General features: G+C 35.0%; 1 protein-coding gene across 1 annotated transcript in view; it reads left to right on the top strand.

The window, feature by feature from the left end:
* The first annotated feature begins 20,419 nt into the window (after positions 1-20,419).
* LOC149565027 (flavin-containing monooxygenase FMO GS-OX-like 4) overlaps positions 20,420-22,594 on the top strand; it is a 66,483-nt gene continuing 64,308 nt past the window's right edge. The window contains exon 1 of the mRNA XM_089818572.1: positions 20,420-21,379. Coding sequence (XP_089674698.1) covers positions 20,701-21,379 — 679 coding nt within the window. The 5' untranslated portion in view covers positions 20,420-20,700. The remainder of the gene's footprint in view (positions 21,380-22,594) is intronic.

Raw genomic sequence — 22,594 nt, 5'->3', positions numbered from 1 at the left:
TTAGTGATGGAGTGGATAGAAGGCATGAAGAATCATTTTGAATGTGAAGGAGTTATCAAGGCTCAAAAGGTAAAGGTAGAAAAAGCAAGATTAAGAGGACCAACTTTGACTTGGTGGAAATTCCTCCATGAAGAATGAGAAAGAGAAGGAAAGAAGAGAATAGCTAATTGGAAGGCTATGGTGGAAAAGATTAAGGAGAACTACCTACCAGAAGACTATGAGATTTCATTGCACAAGAGAAGATAAAGTCTAAGGTAGAAAGACATGGATGTGATATCCTATATAGAGGATTTCCAAATATTGTGCTCAAGGTCAAAGATGTAAGAACAAGAAAGTATCAGGGTGGCAAGTTATTTAGGAGTTCTAAGGTGGAGTATCCAAGAAGAGATCAACTTGTGGAAACCTACCACTATTCACAAGTGTTACTAGTGGGCACTTAAGTAGAGGAAAAGAAAAAGAAAAAGAAGGATTCAACCTCAAGAGAAATAGGTAAAAGTAGGGACTCCAAAGGACATAAAGGTGGCTATGGTGGTAGGAGTATTGAGAACAAAACTCAGGGATACTTCAAAATAATTAAACAAAATTGTTAACCAGGTGGAAGGGGCAACTACAATAGAGGTAGAGATTCTAATACTGGTAGAAGAGGTAAGTATAGTAACTTTGGAAGAGGTTCCTAATTTTCAAATATGAAATGCTATAATTGTGGTCAATTGGGTCATCCAGCCTATAGATATCCTAATAAAGTTTTCAACATCAAAAAGTGAAAAGAAGATAACCTATACACACAAAGAGTCTAACGCTATTAAAACACCAAAGGTCAGTCATAATTCTGAGTGTGGAGAGAACCTAATGTTTAAGAGGGTGTTGATTAGAGAACCCAGTAAGGAAGAACCAAAGAAGAGAAGGGCACTGTTTAGAGTGAAATATAATATGCTTGGGATTGTATGCAAGGTTATCATAGACTCAGGATCAAATGATAACATTATCTCAGATGAGGTAGAGATGAATCTAAAACTCAATTAATTACCTCACACTAACCCCTATAGGGTTACTTGGTTGAATAAAGGACATAATGTGTTAGTAAATGAACAAGTATGGGTAGTTTTTACTAAGGTGGATACCAAGACAAAATTTTGTGTGATGTAGTACCAATGGATACCTACCACTTGTTACTAGGAAGACCATGGAAGTATGACAAAGATGTCGTGCATCATGGCAAGAAAAATATGTATAATCTTAAGAAGGATGGCATCACTTTCAAGATTCAGTCACTGATTGAGGAAGAATCCAGTAAGATAGTGAAATCAATGTGTTGTTGACGAGTGGTAAGGAGTTTTAAAATGAACTCAAACAAGGCAAGGAAGTAGGGTTTTCTATCATAGTGAAACCTAGAGAGGAACAAGTCTCAACAAGATACCATAGCAGAGGAAATCTAGCAACTATTGTAGTAGTTTAAGGACATCCTATGTGATGGAACATTGACTACTTTACCACCTCAAAGAGTAGTGAGTCACCAAATAGACTTCATATAAGGGGCATCTTTACTTGATAAAGCTACATAAAAAATGACACTAGACCAACACAAGGAGATTTCTAGGCAAGTTCACGAGTTATTATATCAAGGTCTAATTAGAAAGAGCATCAACCCATGTGTAGTACCAGTTGTATTAGATCCTAAGAAGGGAGATCAGTGAAGAATGTGCACTGATTCTAGGGCAATAAATAGGATTTCTATTAGATATAGGTTTCTTATACCTAGAATAGAGGATTTAATGGATTGTTTAGAGGGTGCTACATATTCCCCAAAATTGACCTTAACAGTGGTTACCACCAAATTAGAATGAAAGAAGGGGATGAATGGAAAACAACCTTTAAAACCACAAAGGGTCTCTATGAGTGGCTAGTTATGCCATTTGGTCTCACAAATGCACCTAGTACATTCATGAGGTTGATGAATGAAGTGTTAAAAAAGTATATAGGTAGGTTTGTGGTAGTCTACCTAATGATATCCTCATTTTTAGTATAACAAAGGAAGACCACATGAAACCCATAAAGTTAGTGTTGAAAAGGTTATAAGAGGGTAAGTTAGCCATCAATTTGGAGAAAAGCGAGTTCCATTTGGTTGCACAAATGCACCTAGTACATTCATGAGGTTGATGAATGAAGTGTTAACAGAGTATATAGGTAGGTTTGTGTAGTCTACCTAGATGATATCCTCATTTTTCAATATAAAAAAGGAAGAGCACATGAAACCCATAGAGTTAGTGTTCAAAAGGTTATAAAAGGAAAATTAGCCATCAATTTGGAGAAAAGTGAGTTCTTAAAACAAGAACTAGTATACCTAGGATTTGTGCTATCATGGGAAACCTTAAGATGGATCCAAGCAAGGTAGAAGCCATTTTGAATTGGCCTACACCTATACTAGGAACTGGAGTGAGAATTTTCCATGGCTTAGATCAATTCTATAAGAAATTCGTTAGAAGGTTCAATGAGATCTATGCACCTATCCTAAGAACCATCATAGGGGGACACAAGACTTAGTTCAAATGGACCAAGGAAGTCTTTGAAGCCTTTAAGAAACTAAATCAAGAAGTGGCCACGCAAACCATCCTAATACTACCAAGTTTTGAGAAACCCTTCATAGTGTAGTCTAATGCAAGTAATATAGTAGTGGGAGCAGTCTTGAGTCAAGAAGGAAGACTAGTGGTATTCTTTAGTGAGAGGTTGAATGAAGCTAAGTCTAGGTACACATCTTATGACCTAGAGCTCTATGCATTGGTATAAGCTCTTAGGAAATAGAGGCATTACCTATTACCTAAAATTTTTGTGGTGTTTACTGATAATTGTACATTAATACTCAAGAGAAGCTTAGTTTAAGGCATATCCAATGGATGAAATTTTTGTAGGCCTACACCTTCACCATCAAGCATAAGAAGGGGTAGCGTAACAAGGTAGCAGATGCATTGAGTAGAAGGCTACTCATAGTATAGAAGATTCAGTTGAAGAGTATTGGAATAGAAGGATTTAAGGATCTCTATGAGGGAAATGAGAATTTTGCAGAAGCTTACAAGGTATGTGTGGAATTCAAGAACCCTTTTCATAGTGAATTTGCTAATTATACTTTGCAAAATGGACTATTGTTTAGAGATAACTAGTTATGTATTCCTGGAGGTTCCATGAGGGAGAACATGATTCAAGAAAACCATAATGATAGCTTAAGTGGACAATTTTGTTTAAACAAAACTTTGGAACTCATAAAAAGATTCTATTACTAGCCTAGGATGCAAAAGGACATTAGGATATATGTGGAACAATGAAAAGTATGTCCAAAAGCCAAAGGAACTTCTACTAATATTGGTTTTTATTAACCCTTACCAATCCCAAATAGGCCATGGGAATTATTGAGTATAGATTTTGTAGTAGGTTTTCCAAGACCAACTATTGGAATAGACAATGCATTTGTAGTGGTAGATAGATTCAGTAAAATGAGTCACTTTATACCTTGTAATACAACAAATGATTCTAGCCGTATTACACATCTCTTCTTCAAGGAGATTGTTAGGATCCATGGGTTGCCTAGAAGTATAGTGTCAGACAAAGATGTCAAATTTATGGGCCATTTTTGGAAGACCCTATGGAAGAGATTGGGTACAAACATAACCTTTGGATTAGCCTATCATTCTTAGAAAAATGACCAAACTGAGGTAATAAATAAGGTGCTTGGAAACTTTCTTAGGTGTTTGATCAAGGAGTATGGTCAGGTATGGGACCAAGTTATTCCTCAAGCATAGTTTTCTTCCAATGACAGTATCAACAGGATAACTATAAAAAGTCCATTTGAGGTTGTATATGGCATGCATCCTATAGAGGTGTATGTGAACTTAGAGAGTTAAAATACCATAGATGAGTGAGTGGCCATGTTGAAGATTTTTCACAATCCATGAAGGAGATACATGAGCAAGTGAAGGAGACACTCATAGAAGCAAATCAAAGGTTAAAAGCCAAGGTGGACATGTAGAGGAGAGACCTTCAGTTTGAGGTAGGTGATTTGGTGATGGCTCACCTTAATAAAGCTAGACTTCCAAAGAATATACCAAGAAAGCTATAAGTGAGGAGGATTAGACCCTATATAGTCTTAGAGAAATATGGTCCAAATGCTTTTAAACTAGATCTTCCAAAGGAATTGTCCATCTCTCCTCTATTCAATGTTAAAGACCTAGTCCAATATAAAGGAACCAATATCAAAGAATAAGAAAAAATCACATAAGTGGATAAAGATGTAAAGAACCTCAATATACCTAATCAACCCAAGCCTCAAGCAAAAAGGATACTTGACTCCCAAGTGAAACAGAAAACTAGGTATCAAGTTTACATGGAACACTTAGTAAAGTGGAAAAAGGTATCAAGTTTACATGGAACACTTAGTAAAGTGGAAAAAAAACTTGATTTAGAGGCTACTTGGGGTGTATTAAGGTGATTTCAACAAGCTTGGTATCAATTTGGACCTCGTTCTACAAGGGGTAACCTGACTTGTTTGTTGCAGGGGAGAATTGTATAGGAGCACCTAAAGAATGGGTCAACTCTACTAACAATTTTGTCTTGTAGTGATTTTTGCCAAACCAAAGTTGAATAATGGGGGTTTCTAATCCCAAGAGTGAGTTTTTTTAGTTTAGAAGACCCAAGGATCACGAGTACTTTAGTAGTTTAAAGAGTTGGAAATACTAAGCTTGTAATTGCACAAGCTGCTCATATAGGGTTAAGAGGGTCAAAGGTTGAATTTGACCTCAAAAAGAGTAGGATAGTTGTCAAAATGGATTTAAAGGTATATTTTATTAAAACTTGATACATTAGAAGTGGGTTTAAGGTTAGAGTGAGTCAAAATGCAAAAGTTGTAAAAGATGCTCATGACAACATTGACAACAAATGAGCAACTTTGCTAGAAGTAGTTATATGGTAGTTCTAACAATTTCCACACATGTAGTGAGACTATATAAGACTACGCCATTCAAAAAACAAGGGCTGGAGTGAATTTTGTACAAAAACTCAATTGAATGATACCAGCAAATCAAGGAATTTGATCACAGTCTAGTTGTAAGCCACTCTTCCAAACCTCAATGGATTGAGTTGTTGAACTTTGATGCATGTTTAGTTATATTAAATTTCTTACTCATTTTAAAATTTACTTTTGATTTTTCAAGTTGAAATAGTTTCATAGGAGTTTTGTAAATTTTTTGAAGTGAACAGATTGCTGGTCTGTATAGGGCAAGTAGTCAAGAAATGGCTCTATCTTGACTTCCAATGGTTGAACTTTTATGGCCACTTGGAATGAAGAAGAGAATTGTAAATATGTGTTTTTGGATCATTTGGAAAAGGTTTTCTATTTTTCCCACCAAGCCTTAGGTGAACCCTGGTGTGCCCAACAAGGTGTTTTGGTGTTTATAAGTTTTAAAACATGGCGAGCTTGGATTGGTATGAGCCAATCATGCTTGAGAATGTGAAGAGCTATGTATGAAGGTTTTGTTGACATTATGGTCAATCTATCTATTAGTGACTCACACTTAGTTAATATATAGTTGCTATCAAGTTTCTCAGTTGCTACCGAGCTTCATAAGCTATGCATAGTTTATGCTGAGTGTAGCAATGTTTATCGAGTTGTTTAGTGCAAGTGATGGAAAATCTAGTGTTAATTGAGTTCCATAGTGTTAACTGAGTTTCACAGTGTTAACCATGTTCTCCAGTTTCTACCAAGCTAGCAATGTTAGTGATGTGAATCTAGTGTTGACCAAGCCATGGAATGTCAACCGAGTGTTTTAGTATATGTCGAGTTTCATAGCATTCACTGAGTCACACAGTGTTGACCGAGTTCAAGCTACTTGGAAGTTATTAGTATGAACTTAGCCTCTTTGTCAGCCAAGTGCTAGACAATGCTAAGTGTTGACAGTGGTTGCCGAGTATCAGAACATCAATGAGCTTGTCTTTAGAACCTAAGTTATAGAAGTTGGGCCAACTTTGTGGATTTTGGTGAAACTTGTATTGTAGTTGACTCCAATAAGTTGTGATTTGGATTATATAAATGTAATGCATTGTATCATATCCAAAAAAGGTATGTAAGCATATGATGGAAAGAAGTGTAAATTAAAGAAGTCTACAAGAAGTATAAGGGACAACAAAGTAGTATCTATCACAACATGGTGATCATTACAATTCAAAGAATCTCAACCAATAAATCAGAGTTGCAGATCAGAGATCAACCACTAGTTCATCCTAATAGGTGCATCAGTCAAATCCTTTAATAGGGTACACTTAACAGTCTTTGATAAATCTCTTTATTGAGTGCATACTTCATTGAATGTTTTGTAAATCCTTTGACAAGGTGGACCTCACAGTCCTTATTGCTCCTAATAGGGCAGACCATCAGAAGTGATCATTTATAAGCATTAACATGCCAACTTTATATTGTAGTACTAAAGCTTGTAGGTATAATCCCCACCCTAGTTTTACTTTCTATTTGGAAGGTTTCTGGGTCACCATATCTTGTTTCAAATTGCTATGAATGTTTATTTTCTTTCATTCTTTCATGCATGCAATTAGATTAGAATATTATCTAAAGGATTAATTGGTGAAATAAGATTGAGTTTTACTAGTTCCTGTTTCACCCCTCCCCTCTTAGTAACCTTGCCTACCTCATATTTCCAACAATTGGTATCAGAGCTTTGTTGTTCTCATAGAAGAAGTTTAACAACTTGAAAAAAGATGAGAAGCAATGGAGGTATATAGGCTAGATAAGGCTATTGATAATGAAAAGTTGGATCTTGAATTAGCCATTGGACAACTAAAGAAAGCAAATAAGAAATTCTCTTAATTATTGAAAAGAAGGAAAGATCTTGCAGTACAAATGAATGATAATACCTACATGAAAGAAACAATTGAAGATATCTATCTAGAAAGAAACTTAGATGAAGTTGATGAAGCAATCAAAGACCTATTAGAAAAGAATTCCAATCTTCAAAAAGAAGTTAGAAAATTGAAAAGAGAACAATAAATTCAATTGGTAAGATTATGTGAAGTCATGGAAGAAAAAGACAAAGCTAAAGAAGAGATAAAAGAAAAGAACAATGAAATTCAACATCTATCCCTTTAGCAAACAGACTTCATTGATCAACTCACAAATGCAAATGAAGAACATATGGATCTTAGGTTAGAAAATGAAAGACTGTAGAATGATCTAAACATTGAAAAGAAAACCAATGAAAGGATGTTGAAATCTCAAGAAAACTTGAATCAATTGAATGAGCTAAATCAATATAGACACAAAGGCAAAGTAGGATTAGGTTATACTGAAGAAGGCGAATCATCCAGACAAGGAGCTTAAAAGAATCAAAGGTCTGCTTGAAATCATTGTGGTAAAATAGGTCATACACCAAATAAATGTTGGAGTAATGGTAAAGAAAGATCTAATGGAAAGTGTTACAACTGCAATAAGCATGGTCATAGAGCAAGTGAATGCAAGGAGAAACTTAAGTTCGAAGGTAAATGTCACAATTGCAAGAAACAAGGACACAAATCTTCTGAATGCAAAACCAAGATATTGAATCCAACAAAATAGATTGTGAAAGAAATATTTGGATGGGACTACAACACATGGTGTAGATGTCACAACTGTGGTGAATTTGGGCACATTGGAGCAAACTATGTCAAAAATTATATGAGGAAAAGAGATACCACTAAAAGATGCTTTATATGTATAGAACTTGGACTTTTGCCAAGAATTGTATGAACACATGAAGAATTGAAGATGAAAAGAAATCCAAAGCTGACAATATCAAAAAGTAGATGACGCATCAATGGATACCAAAATCTCCTGAGAATGCAAGTTTGAGTCGTGAAGCAGATGTCACTAAAGAGTTGGGTGACTCAAGCATCTCAACTTGAATCGCTATGGGAATAACTAGAACTAAGACACTAAAGCAAACATCTCTTATCAGTTCTAACTAGCAAAAAGAAGAGATTCATATACACATTTAAGATGCACAAGGATCACCGAGTGGGCACAAAAATCATAGACCCCACCGAGCAAGGTTGGGAGATACTAAAGTATTGTATGTGGATACTGAGCGATAATGATTCTATCGAGCTATGAATGCCTACTGAGCATTAAAAGTTAAATAGAGTGGAAGATAACCTATCACCGAGTGAACAATGATACCAAGAATTAATGGTGATTGTAAAGAGGAAATTTGTTAAAAAGAAGAAAGTGAATGCATTATTTCACCACGAATTTCAAGAGCTAGTTGAGAATAGCGGTTTTAGATCTTAAGAATGATTTGAGTGTTTTCTATTGGAGAAATTTTGAGTTTTCTAAAACCCTACGAGCATGGCATCTTCTAGCTACAAAATAAAAAAGGGATTTGAAATATTGGTTTGAGGAGTCGATTACAAAACACCAAACTTCAAATTGAGTCTAGAGATTGGTCAAGTAAGCTTAAGTTTTATTGATTCCTGGTTCACCCCTCCCCTGTTAGTAACCTTTCCTACCTTATATTTCCAACAAGTACTTAGGATTGGGTTTGAGGAGAAGTTGAATCCATTTGGCTACTCATTGCTCCTAAAACCAAACTAGCTATTACAAACCCTTGGAAAACCTCAAAAATAGGGCTCTTTGGTCACAATATTGTATAGAGGGTTTGGAGGTCTAAAACTAGATTAATCTTAAAGGTCTTTTAAAAGGGTATCAAGATCCTATGTTAGTTTGGTGACTTGTTAATAAATTTGTGGAGTTATAGACCTGAATTCCCAATAAGAGACCTAATTGGGGCTAAAAGGCTACAAGGTCTCGAAGGAGCTTTCAAGAGATCAATAAGGAAGATATGGATATGACCACCAAGACAACTCTAAGAACCATGGAATGGGAAAGTGAAGAAGCCTATACATGCCTACTTGACTAGGGAGGAGCCCTAGGTGAATTGAATGGGAGATTGGACACCAAGACACATTGATGTGTTTAAGGTTGAAAGTAAGAGTCAAATTGGTTGGTGAGGATCAGTAAGAGATGAGATTAGAGAAGATTTGTCCCTTAGGTTAGGGTAAAGAAAAGAGACCCTGAGAGGCTAGGAGAGAAAATCTAGTTGAAGCCCCAGAAGGCGAAGCTAGGTCCTTGTGGTGATCCTCCCCATAAAAAATTGGCCCTATAATAATAATAAGAATGATCAAAGGATTATAGAAATACTACCGTGAACAACCAAATATGGTACAATCAACATTACTATAACAACAAAAAATTATGAGGACACAACCAATGATCCTCCACTAAACAACTAATGTAGCCAATAACAAAACCTTAAAGGCAAAAGTACATTGACAAGACACATAATCTATTACAATTTGAATATAAGTATACATTGGAGTTGCCTTGCATAGTGGATATCCTTGCCATGAAGCTCTAGAAACTGGTACTTGAATGTTTCCAATTACTTGTGATGATGAGTATCATTCATCAACTGGGAACATGTGGAAACAAACAGTAGTACGATTTCACAGTAAAACTTTAGAATTTCTATTTCTTGAGGCAAAATATGATTAGAAAATATGGTTGAACACCTAATTTTCCATTTATTAAATAAAATAAATTATCTAATTATATCAACAATGACATTATTATTAATCTTGTTACTCAATAAAGCTTTCCTCCAAGCTAACATATAACCAAAATTGTAGGAAATTGAGTATTTATGACCTTGATATTTTAACAAACCATAGTCTCATAAAATATGTTTCAAATTTTCTATATGGTGAAAAAAGAGGCACTTGGTGTGATCTTCAAACATTTTAGTCTATCACTAACATGGATCTTAAAATGCAAGATCTTCTATATTAGGTATTGATCATTAGCTTTTGTTTAGGTGCTTCTAAATCTAAGCCCTAAGACTCTTCCATTTTCTTTTTGGAAACTTAAAACACCATTTTGTGGTGACTCTTGGATTTTATGACATATTCAAAAGTAATTTCAAATATATTCTCTTTCAAGGGAAACGAGACAAGTGATAGTTGTCTAACCATATCTAGTCTTTCAAAAGTTGTAGTTGAGAGGGGTACATATTTTCATAAGAAGTTCTATAGTACTAGGGATTAAAAAAAAGTTATAAAACCCTTATATTTATTAATCAAACAAAAAACCTCTTCTTTATTTTGAAAATCAACCCAATTAAGGGGTTTAAAATCTCAAATACATCTAAACTATTGTATATCATTTTTAAAAAGATAATGCACTTGTCTAAGGAAGGTAACAACTAGTGGTTGCCCATGATATTGTACTTGCTTGTTCTATCATATGGAAGATATTTCTGTATCATCTTAAAATGGAAGCACTTCCATGTTAAGAGCATTTAGCCCTCTCAGTAAGTGGTCTGGGGTCATGTCAAGTGCCTTGAATAGGTCTTTGCATGGATCTAGTTGTTTCTTCCCTGTTTTGCTTCTCTCCCCCTATTTCTAGCCTTTTTCTAACAACTTTCTCTAAGGAATTGAAGACTTGAAGGGTCAAAGTCGACCTCAACCATGACCTAGGTCAAGGACAACCTCAATCCTAACCTAGGATAGAGTTGACCTCAACCTTGACCCTAGGTCCAAATTTTAAGCGTCAGAGGTTTCGAGATATCGGGCTTTAGAAAGTTTCATTTTCTCACTTCCAGGTCAGCCATTCCGAGTTTTAGAATGATAAACTCTTAAATTTTATTTAATCTAGGTCCATTTCTAGGGATTAAGGTTAATTGAGATTTAATTCTCCAATGTCGGCCTCTCTAGAAGTTTGTGCCCTAGATCACTATATAAGGAAGCCTCCTCCTCTCATTTTATCTAACCATAAACTAACTAGAAGGAGAAAGAATGAGAAGATATCAGACAATCCATTATTTTCACAATCAAGAATTTTTATGGAAGCATCCAAGCCATTGTCTCTATTCAAGTTCTCTATTGAGGATCAAGGATTCAAGCATTCAAGCCTTTGAAGGGATTTGGTTCAAGCATTCAAGATTCATCATTCAAAACCCTAGATCTAACCATCATGGTGGTGTGATCTTCCTTCAAGATCCTTTGATCATCTTCAAGATACATTCATTCTTCTTTGAAGGTGGATTCCAAGCATACAATCATGGAGGTTTTGATTTACATTTATGGGTTTGATTTACATTATTGAGTCCAAGCTTTCATATCACTATACTTGTTTACATTTCAAATACAATTGCATATCTATTGAATATCATAGCTTCGTTGTTAGATTTACTTCTACTACTGGCTAGCATTCTCTATTTCAATTTCATTATTAAGGTTGATTCCAAACTGGGGTTTGACCAAGGGAAACCCCTTATCCAAACAACAACACCCTTTTTATTGCAAGTACAGGTACAAGACAATGAATTGAAGTGCAAATTTGGATACCCTTTTCGCCAAAATTTTGGGATCCATGAACATAATTTTCATTGGAGCAGTGTAGGTCAAGGTCAACTTTTGGGGTAAGCTTGTGCCCCGCTATTTGGGTCAAGGTTGACCTACCCTCAAAAAGGCAATTTTTTTTTGGTTTTTCTCTGTCTTGATATTCTAGGCCAGAGTAGGTTGCAAAATTTCCTAAAACTAGGCATAGACATTAGAAAACAGGCATTTCCCGAAAAGGAACATTTTTTTCATTTGGAAGTGGAATGTTTTGTACAAAGTTAGGAAGCATAAATCTTTCTAAAAAATGCTATAGGAAATGAGTTATCTCACTATATATGCCTAATTTTGAGCTTTGTAACACCTCTATCAAAATCTATTAGAAGATTTATCTTTGAAACAATTTTTCTTTCTTAAATGTAACTAAGACTTGTTACCCAGACTTTTTACGGAGAGTTTTAATTATATTAATTAATCACAAAGAGAGAGATTATTTCTCAAGGAAAATTAAACTTTCTCTCTCCCCGTACTTTTCTCTCTCCATGTACTAAAACTTTTAGAGAGAAGTACAGGGTTTGAGTTAGATTTTCACTCCCCTTTTCACAATCCTCTCTCTCCACATACTTTTCTCTCTCCACGTACTCCAACTTTTAGAGAGAAGTACGGGTTAAGGTTTTAAGTTTGAGTTTCACTTTTTCTCTCTCCACATACTTGCCATATTCTCTCCCCCCGTACTCCAACTATTTAACCTAATTCTAACCCGAACCTCCTAACCCAACTTCCACTAGAAAATAACCACTGACTCTAAATAAAGTTCACTAAAATATTGGTTCTATTCATGGAGGAGGCACCTGCAGGTCAGTCATGGTGAATATTTTTATTTTGAGAGGTGAACGAGGCATATGAATGAAGACACAGGTAGCACGACCTCATCATCAGAGGTTTGCAATATTTGATGCGGTCAAGAAGGGGGTTGTAACAGAGCCAAATCAAACATCTAGCAATTGATCTCCTTTGAATTACTTGTTGCTATAACTACATGAATCATAGATTTATTTGGTGCTCACGATGCTAAGCCGGTCCTACCACCCCCGCAAAGCTCAATTTCACATATATACATCTTCCCAATTTGATTGAAATTTATTCTCAATCAAACAGATGGCTCGAGACAAAAGAGACTACTTCATTAACTTGTCATTACCATGGTTCGTCACCAACAAAGTAACGGTTCTTGAAGCCTTTTTAAAAAAAAACCAACTTGATAAGCAATGAAGTCTTGGCAATAATCTTGTGTCATCTATTATCTCCGCTTTCTTGGTAGCGCTGGGTCAAGACAAATATGAATTGATATGTCTGCACGTTGCTCAGTCATTCAGGCAATAGATATTTGCGACTTCACAACATAAACCAGGCATGTGAAGTAGTTGGTTATCGCCTTCTTGGGACATAACGCGGCTTTGATAGGCAAAGCCAAGCATGTGAATTGTTTGAAACATGCCATATTTAATAGAGATACGCATTCCGTTCAAATCCCATCTCATTCAACTCACAGTATCCAAAACGCAGGAAGCTGCCGATAAGGAGATTGCAAACCAGCCAAAGAATAATAGAAAGCTCGCCATGAAAGATCATACCATCCTTGTTTGAAACATCCGAAAGGTAGGATTGAAATGCATTAAGCCGAGAGGAATTCTCGAGCTCACTGGAACACCACATTCGAAAGCATTTTCCTTGCGCATGAATGGTGAAGCAACATTCCAACATTATATCTATTGATTCTAATAAAGAGCGACTGATCCAAAATAGCGCAACTAAAGTAAGAACCATGCAAGGATAAAGCCGCAAGCAAGGGAAGTTAGGCGCAACAGAAGTTTCCAAGTGTTTGAGAAAATGTCTTCACTCATCCTGCACGCGGCAAGGAGGGAATACTAACTCTTAGCATGGAGAAACACTATAATGATTTACATTAACAATCCACAGGTGAAGAATAGAGCTTTTTAGTAGTTCTTACTATGTCTGAAATATGGCTGGCATGAAATGCCATAACTCTACACTCCATAGTTGATGAATAACCGTGCAGAATGGAAAGTTTAGAGAAACCATTGAGAAATATATGCTCTTAAATATAGAGAATATAAAGTAACTCACATCTTCCTAGCATGCAACCGGCTCATTAGAAATATCGGATGCATGTAAACTGTTCAACAAAATGCTAAGCCAAAGGTTTGCTCATATTGTTTGACGAAATGCCTTTGCCCCATCTAAAAGTCGGATCCTCAAAGCAAAGTAAATATTTTGGTGAAATTTATAATTGATGAAGATTTAACATCAAATTTGAATAAAGAAAAGTGGCTATTAACTCCATGCTACTGCCAGGATAGCCCTTGACGGTTGATAGGTGATAATATGAGGTATAATTTTCAAGGTAAGGAACCTCCTGTAATACTGAAAAGCACGCTTCTCGAAATATCTGACACAAAGATGGGGCATTTAGAAATTGCAGACTTCTGGAAGATGATGAGCAAAGAAGATAAATCACCCCTGGCATGTCGAACGCTGGAAAGTGGTCTGGCCCATGCAGGAGGACATCCGCTCACAGTTCAATGTGTGGAATTGGTTTTAGAATGTATCAAGGCATATGATCAGAATTCGAGGGACATCAAGACTGTAGGAGGTGATATCGTAGCAAGGTTGGACCCCATATCTATATCCATCACTTTCAGGCTGCCAGTAAGAGAGGAGTTCACAGAAATTTCTAAAGAAGGTGCCCAGGCTTATTTTCATCAGAATAAGAAAACATGTCTCAATGTTATTGCTAAAAGTTGGCTCGATCAACCCAGACGAGGACAATCGCAGTTGCCTAGAATGTTGCGCAGGAATACCTTTAATGAAGACATTTCTGATATGATAGTTCTTCTCAATAGAGTGGTGGAAAATCAGACGATTGAAGATTTTCAAGATTGGATGTTTTTGTATATTAATACCATCACCACTGGGAAACAATTTATAGACTGGGGAGAAATGATCAGCGATGCCCTCCATTACCAGTTGACAGGATTCAATGCAAATCAAGGATTTTACATGTCCTCATATCTAATGTACACAATTGCAAGTATGAAGTCATGGCCCGGTCTAAATCCTTATGGGGAATATAGCTTAACCACTCAAATCTACAACTATTACCCCCAGCTACAATTAAAACAAAGCAATGCACACTTTCGCAGGGTGAATGATGCTTTTTTTATGCTCACCACCAGGGAACTACAAGGAGACATAGGGCTTCAAATTTCTCCTGAAGCGGCCAGTCTCATTAGTATTTATAGTAGCTTCTTCATACAATATCCTCGATTCACTTACATCCGCATTGGAGGTTTTCGAGATTGTCCTCTCATGTTGCCTCGCTTCGTAGATGATAAGTTGGTACTTTCAGAAGTCTGCAGGCAAATTGGTCAAGTAAACAAAAAGTGTAGGAACAAAAGATCAATCCCTTTCCCAATTGGCATTGGACATTACAGTTGTTCGTCTTCTTCGGATGCTCAAAATATTGAGAGATCCATGGTGAACATAACTCTACACTCTTTCTACAGTCGCTTTCCATTTGATTGTAGCGGGTATGTTAAAAATAACTTAGCACTTGGACCTGGCTATCTTCATTTCCCCACATTGGAAGATTATTGGGCTAATTGTGAGAATGATTTCAAAGTTAGAAAAAGGGACTGGATGAGATTTACAATACAACAAATCATTGATTACAAAATGGGATGGGATGTGACAGACGTAACGAAAGACGGGTCAGACTTGATTGATCCTTACTTCTTTGAGCGGATACAATTACTAGAATTGCCATATATCAATTGGTCATTGCTAGAACTAAAAGACCTCAAGGAAAGGACTTTCTTTGTGATTCAACGAACTGAGACTTGGTTAAAGAATAAAGTCCAAGAAGCCAATACTACTAAGTCAACAGGAAGAAGTAGTGTAAATAATAATAATACCTCTTAAGAAGGAACATCAGTTTCAACCATTCCGTCTTCTATTCCTACATCCTTAGGCTCTTTGCATAGCACACAAGGGGGAGATGATGGTGAAGATCCAGATAAATGAGTTGATCTAGCATCAGCATGTGAACTCAACATGGTTACCAGGAAGAAGAGATCAAAACCCAAGGAGAAGACCTTAAAGCCAATTCAACAAATGATTGATGAAGCTCCCGAGATGAATACTTTACCATCATTTGTAGATGAGATGATTCAATCCATAGCATCTCCTACACGTTCATTGTCTCCCGAAAGCACAGAAGTAATCCAAGAGGAGCCAATTGTAGAAAATGTGCATAACTTGAACTTATCATCTACGGTCTTGCAGCTTCCTTCAGTAATTAATCCATCTGCTAGTATCTCAACATCTTGGTTACAACAGAGTTTGGAGAGAAAGAAGAAAAGAATGATTCAATTGGAAGCGCCCAATCTAGATGTTGTAGCTGACTTGATGCACATAAGTACAAAGATAAAGAAGACTAAAATGGATTCCAGACTAGTAGCGAGCCCCACTACAGGTAATTTATCTGTTGAAATTGCACAACCAGTCACAGAAAATGACATAAATGAGGCAAATGAATCTGACTTTAGCATCACTAAATTAGATCTAGGCCATACTACCCGTGAAGGGAAAGAGCACAATTTTCAAGTGTCAGCTGCTGGCCTAATAGAGCAATCAAAGAGAGATAAGCAAGTTAAGAATCAACTCAAGTGTCAAATCCAAGCTCTTTCTTCATGCATCAAATCAATGGTTGGTGACTCCTTTCCAGGCCCTAGTTCATCCATAGAAATTATAGAAGATCCAGAGAAGATGTTTGATGAAGAAACCATTCGAAACATAGGAGAATGCCAAACTTATGGTAAGATGGTGAAAGCATGGGTACAAAGCATGAAAGAACAGACATCAAGCTTATTTCGAGATGTTCAAGGTATATTTACCAAAGCGGATCATATACAACAAAGCATTCAAAAAGAACTGACAACTCTCAAGGAACAACGAACATTCTGGAAAGAAATTGATGCCAATTTAGTAGAAATTAAAGGCATGGACAACAATATAGTCAAGTCACTAAAGTTAATCAGCACTGGAGAAGAAGAGCAAATTGATATATGGCTGGAAAATATCCGGTGGAAGAATGATAGTATGAATGAACAATTGAGTGAAGGAGAACTATTCTTAAACTCATGCAAGTTACTGAAAAAGAAAGCCTTGGGGGATATACCGATGATCGTAGAAGGTATTCCTATCAGTGAGCACACTCAAAATGCAGACATATCTTCCATTTTGGAATGCATAGAGACAAAAATCAGCACCGAACTTGGCAGTAAACAAAGTTCAAATGCTAGTGTTATGATGAGATTGAGCAGTCTCTCAGTAGCATTGAACTCCTGTACTCAAAACTTGTCAGGTTGCGTTACAGAATTGGATGAAATTAGAAAGAGACATGAGCTGTGTAAGCTAAAGATGCAGAGTTTAATCGTCATTAAGAACAAAACTTTGGCTCAACTCATCAAATCATTCAGAGCATACAAGGCAAACTTGACTCAGTTGTTGGTAGCGCCTACAGATCAAGGAACAAATTCAAAGAATTAAAAGTTAGAAGTATTTCTGTCCAAAGTTGTCTTAGAATTTTATTGATGTATTTTGTAAGAAGGTCAACTTTAGAATTAATTCTAGTTTTCATTTTTCTAACCGTAGTTAAGCTTCAGGGGTTAGAGTTGGTTACAAATCATCTTCAAGTAGCCCAAACTCCAACTTTTTGGGTAGTTACAAACTCGAGAAGTTGGTTATTCTAGATTGGCTATAAATTCCTGAAAATCATTGTAATAAGGGATTTTTTTTTGGGACTTGGATACAGGGAACATTGATGCTCTGATCATAAAGCAATTTTTGGAAAGTGTGTACAATTGTTGTTTTTGTGTAATCAGTTATTTCTTTCTTTCTTGGTGCAAGAAATAAAAGAAAGTACATTTAGCGTTCTCTTTCCAAGGAATCTGGATTGTTAAAGTGTTGATTCATCTATGATTACTTTCATGGTATGATGTGAGTATTTGTGGATGATTGAATTAGCATTGTGTTGATGAAAGTTCTCAAGCGTACTCCTTGATAGCTCTCATTAATAGTTTACATCATTTTTATGAAAACGTTGAAGGCGTGTGGTGCATTCACTATCAATGGTTTTCTTTTCTATTTTCTAAGTTCTTCTTATCTTTATTGAAAAATCTAAAATTTCATCTTACGAGGGAGCTGCCCCTCTAAATGCAGAGGAAGGCCAGATATCAAGGGCCTATCCAACTGTTGTAAACAATTTGCCACATACACTCCGTTGGGCAATTTCTTTAGTGACAAATCTGTTTACCAACAAGACTAAAAGAAGGGAAAGTTTCTAAAACAACTTACTAAATTGTACAAATTTGATTAGATAACGATAAATAATAATATATTATAAAAAATGAATGTAGAAAAATCAATATTATTGCCTAATACTTAATATAAATTTGTTTTATTTGAGTTATATTTTTTTTAAAATTATTATTTATGTGTTATTTTAATTTTTAATTTTATTGAATAAAAAATATCATTATTTGACTTTTACTTAAAAAATTGTGCATTCTTTTTAACTTCAAATTTATTATATTAAACTTATTTTAGATATGGAATAGAAATGATATAGACAAAACAATGGTTGTTGATTAATAATATATAAATTTAATTTAATTTTATATTAAAAATAATTTCTAAATTATCATTTAGACATTTAAAAATAATATAGAATTTTTAATTTCCAATTAATAAAGATCAAAAAGTTTTTTTTTTCTTTCTAAATATTATTATGTTTCTAATTTATTATCATCTTTCTCTCACTTTAACTAGAATCTTTTATTATACAACAATAAATTTTAAAATGTATTTGTATTTCTAACTTAAAATATTCAAAATTTATAAGATAAAAGAATGGTAACATACCCTAACCCTAACAATAGTACTAGTTATGACCTCTAAACTTATGATACCTCTAAACTTTTCTAATATAAATTATAAAAATCGTATGTATGTTAGTTATTGATGTGTTGTTATTCTTTTTACTTCGATGAGAATTTGGTGTGAGAAAAAGAATCTTGTTACTTGCACAAAAACATAAATATAAATAGGGATAGTAATATCATTTCAAATCATAAATACAAATTACTTTTAAGAACTATCCTCTTATAGTTTTTAAAGTTTAAATATTCAATTAATTTAATTAATTATTATTTTTAAGCATAATATTCTAATTAAAAAGATTGTAAAGTTATATATATATATATATATATATATATATATATATATATATATATATATATATATATATATAGAAACATGTATATGCGAATAGTTTTTTTATGATTTAATTATTCTATTATAAAAATAATACAATGTATTAAATGATAGTAATTTATTAATTAAATAGAGTTTCTAATCTATATTGAAATATTTAAAGTCTTAAAAGCATAATATCTTAAGATTTTAAAATATTTTAAAATAAATTTTATTTATCATAATATTATAAACTAATATATATTTAGATTATAAGTAATATATAATATTATAAACCTGAAAATATATTTTTGTTTTCAATCTGAATTTTATATTTTTCAATAATGATCATCCAAATATTTTGTTTAGCCCTTGTTTGTGAAAACAAACTTTCATTGTGGGTCTATGTTCGTCTTCATCTCTAAGGGTTAAAATTATACAAGATTGAATGTTTCATTTGTATTGTGTATTAAATGGATTTCTGAAAGTATGATTTTGTTTGGACACTACTGAAAGTCAGCCTAACATCCTTAATTATGATTTTATCATATTTTGTAGGTTAGTCTGAGATGCTAAGTTGAATTGCAAATGTTGTGGGCTGAAGAAAATTAGTGTATTTTATATGTCACCTCCTGAAGATTTTTTTATGTACCTTAATCTTTTGAAGAGAAATAGATTGCAAGGATCTTGATTTTAAAAAGCATTTTTTTGTGTTGTATGCACAGTAAATTATTGGATTGAATTGTCTTGTTCTTCTCTTTTTTTTGAAATTTACTTTACCCCACTACAGGAGATGCAAGGTCTATTTTCATGACCATTTTGTGGTATATGTCTCTATTTGTAGTCCCTTTTCCCACAAAAGAATGTACAAAATTGATTGATGTGTCATATAAGTTAACTAGATGGATTTTAGTGTCTTCTAACTCGAAATATTTGTGCCACAGTTTAAACATATTTCAAAAAAACTTGTAATTTTTTAAACATCTTATGCAACACCATTTATCACTATGCTTTTGCAACATGGAATGAGTTTTATTTCTACATTTTCTACAATTAATTCTAAAATAAGACTATTATTAATGACTTCGAAAATAATATCGAAAGGAGATCTAAAGATTCGTGTTGGATTAATATTGATTTCTCTTCTATACTATTAATTTGATTAATTTTAGTTATGTAATTAATTTTGGAAAAAAAATTTCTTGCTCATTTGGGTTTTTAAAAATTCAAGCTGTTATATTTTTTGCCAGAATGAAAGAAAAATCTTTGAAAGTTAGCCCACTAGAGATTTTTTGCTGGGTGTAAGGATCTAACATTGAAGAAGACACGAGGCCAAGATTGTAGATATATGCACCATTATTCAATGGAAATATAAAAGACTTCCACTATTTAACGCTTGGGAGGGGTGCATATATGTTGCCCCATATCCACTAGCGAGATTGTGCCCTATGAGAATTTGGTAGAATGGATGCCCTTAGTCCTTGACTCTTAGTTGAAGAATTTTAGCTGTTGGCTAGTGCTCTTATATCAGATAGCTAAATTGATTTTGTGGATGACCTCCGTCAAAAATAAAATATGAAAATATATTTCTTTGGTCAAAATCTTTTTATAATTATGTCCACTTTTTCTCCCCATCTTTAACATTTTCCTTAAAGTACAAAACATATCACTCCTATCACTTATCCTGACACATATTTTGTTTAATTTGTACATTTTTTCAAGTCGTTGGCATCATACATCCAAAAATACAAAATGGAGAAGAATGACTGGTCTACGATTAGAATGGAAGTCCTGTCTCAAGAATTATGATTTCTTCACACACGCATTTTAGATTAATAAGAAATCCATGGGCCTGCTAGTTGCCTGCTTGCATGCAACTTTCTTGTTTTGTTTGAATATGGAAAAAATTAAATTTACAGGCCTAGGTGTCATCTCAGGGATGCCATGTCTCTAGTATTCAAAAACGTCACTCTTCGATCAGCCATTTCTGCCGTATCCGTCTCTCAAATCCTGTACAAACACAACAACAATTATACCACAACAATCTGCTGCACCAATAAACCTAAAACCACCCCACGCAAACACTATAGCACCATGAAAGAAGTTCCCAAGACCTGCAAAGTTGCTATAATTGGAGCAGGAGCAGCCGGGCTTGTAGCTGCCAGAGAATTAGACAGAGAGAACCATGAAATTGTTGTTTTTGAACAATCTGATAATGTGGGTGGCACCTGGGTGTATGATCCACATGTGGAATCTGATCCACTGGGCCTCGATCCCAACCGTAGAATCGTACACAGCAGCATGTACTTGTCTCTTCGCACAAATTTGCCTCGTGAATTGATGGGATTTATCGACTACCCATTTAAGGTGGTGGAAGGGAGGGATTGCAGGAGGTTCCCTGGACACAGGGAAGTTGCGCTGTATTTGGAAGATTTCGCGGCCGAATTTGATTTGTTGAGGTTTATTAGATTTCGGACAAAGGTGGAGTATGTGGGTATGGGTAACGGTAATCAATGGATTGTGAGGTCTCATGCAGACGGTACAGACTTAAAGGAAGAATTTTATGATGCTGTAGTTGTGTGCAATGGACATTATACTCAACCTCGAATTGCAGAAATTTCAGGTACTGCTAATATAGATGAAACTTCTACTGGCTAGCAAGATAAAATCTTTTTCTTATGTGTAAGAATTTATCAGTTGAAATTTGTTGGATACTAATATACGTAGGATTTTCAGTCCATGAGAATAGGCTAGAAAGCTTTTCTTAAAAGTTATATGGATAGTAATATTCATAAATGCTATATGGAATAACTCAAATGGTAGTGCCATCAATGGGAAGGAGAGGTGAGCTAGGGTGGCACGAAAGCGATTAATTAATTTAAAGCAAAATTAAAAATTAAATTTAGAAATTAAAAGTTACAAGAATATAAAAAAGTTCAGAAATTTAAATTAATATATTGATTTCCTGGTTACTCTGCTCATCTCGTTGGTGGCTTTACTTAGCTAATCTAGCATTTCGTCATAACGTGAGTTTTTTTATTCATGTGGATAGGCTAGGAGTGTGATCTGACAAGCTCTTCAAATATTTGGGCTATTGGATATTTTATTTGGAATTTCAATTAGCTGCCTAAAGTATAGGAAACCGAAGCTATTTCCATTATGGCCAGGGTTTAATGATTAGCCATTTGCAAGATCCATCTTTCATGTGTCGTCTATTTGATGCTTATTGCAATAAAAGCTGTCAGTGTAGAAACAAGCACCAGGAGGCAAGTCCATGTGCTGTCATGTTAGAGATGTCATCCGGTATTTAGGCAACAGGCCGATGGAGCCACACTTGAGAAAATTTGGTAGTGGCTTGCAATTAACTGGTGCTGTGCAAGTTGAAATCCATTTTTCTGTTGGACTAATTGCCAGAGTCTTCCTTTGGATTTTGGACATGCACTAACCGTCTTGTATAGATATGTTTGGTAGTGGCTTGCAATTAACTGGTGCTGTGCAAGTTGAAATCCATTTTTCTGTTGGACTAATTGCCAGCGTCCTTTGGATTTTGGACATGCACTAACCGTCTTGTATAGATATGTTTATCTCTGGCATTTGTATCAGGTGTTAATAGGTCAATCTTTTGGTGCAACGGCTAAAGTGTTCCTACAATTGAAATCAGACACTTGTCATGGGCTGGATTCCCCTTGGGTGATGCTGAGGGGTGATTGTTGGACTAATTGCCAGTGCCCCCTTCAAATTTGGGACATGGACTAAATGCCTCATGTGGATCCATTTATCTCTGGCATTTGTATCAGGCCTTAACAGTTCACTTTTTGGTGCAATGGCAAACATGTTC

This window comes from Cupressus sempervirens, chromosome 3 (assembly GCF_028749045.1).
Source record: "Cupressus sempervirens isolate cs-2001-9-10 chromosome 3, ASM2874904v1, whole genome shotgun sequence".
NCBI classification, from domain to species: domain Eukaryota; kingdom Viridiplantae; phylum Streptophyta; class Pinopsida; order Cupressales; family Cupressaceae; genus Cupressus; species Cupressus sempervirens.
This window is presented reverse-complemented; position numbering and strand designations above follow the sequence as displayed.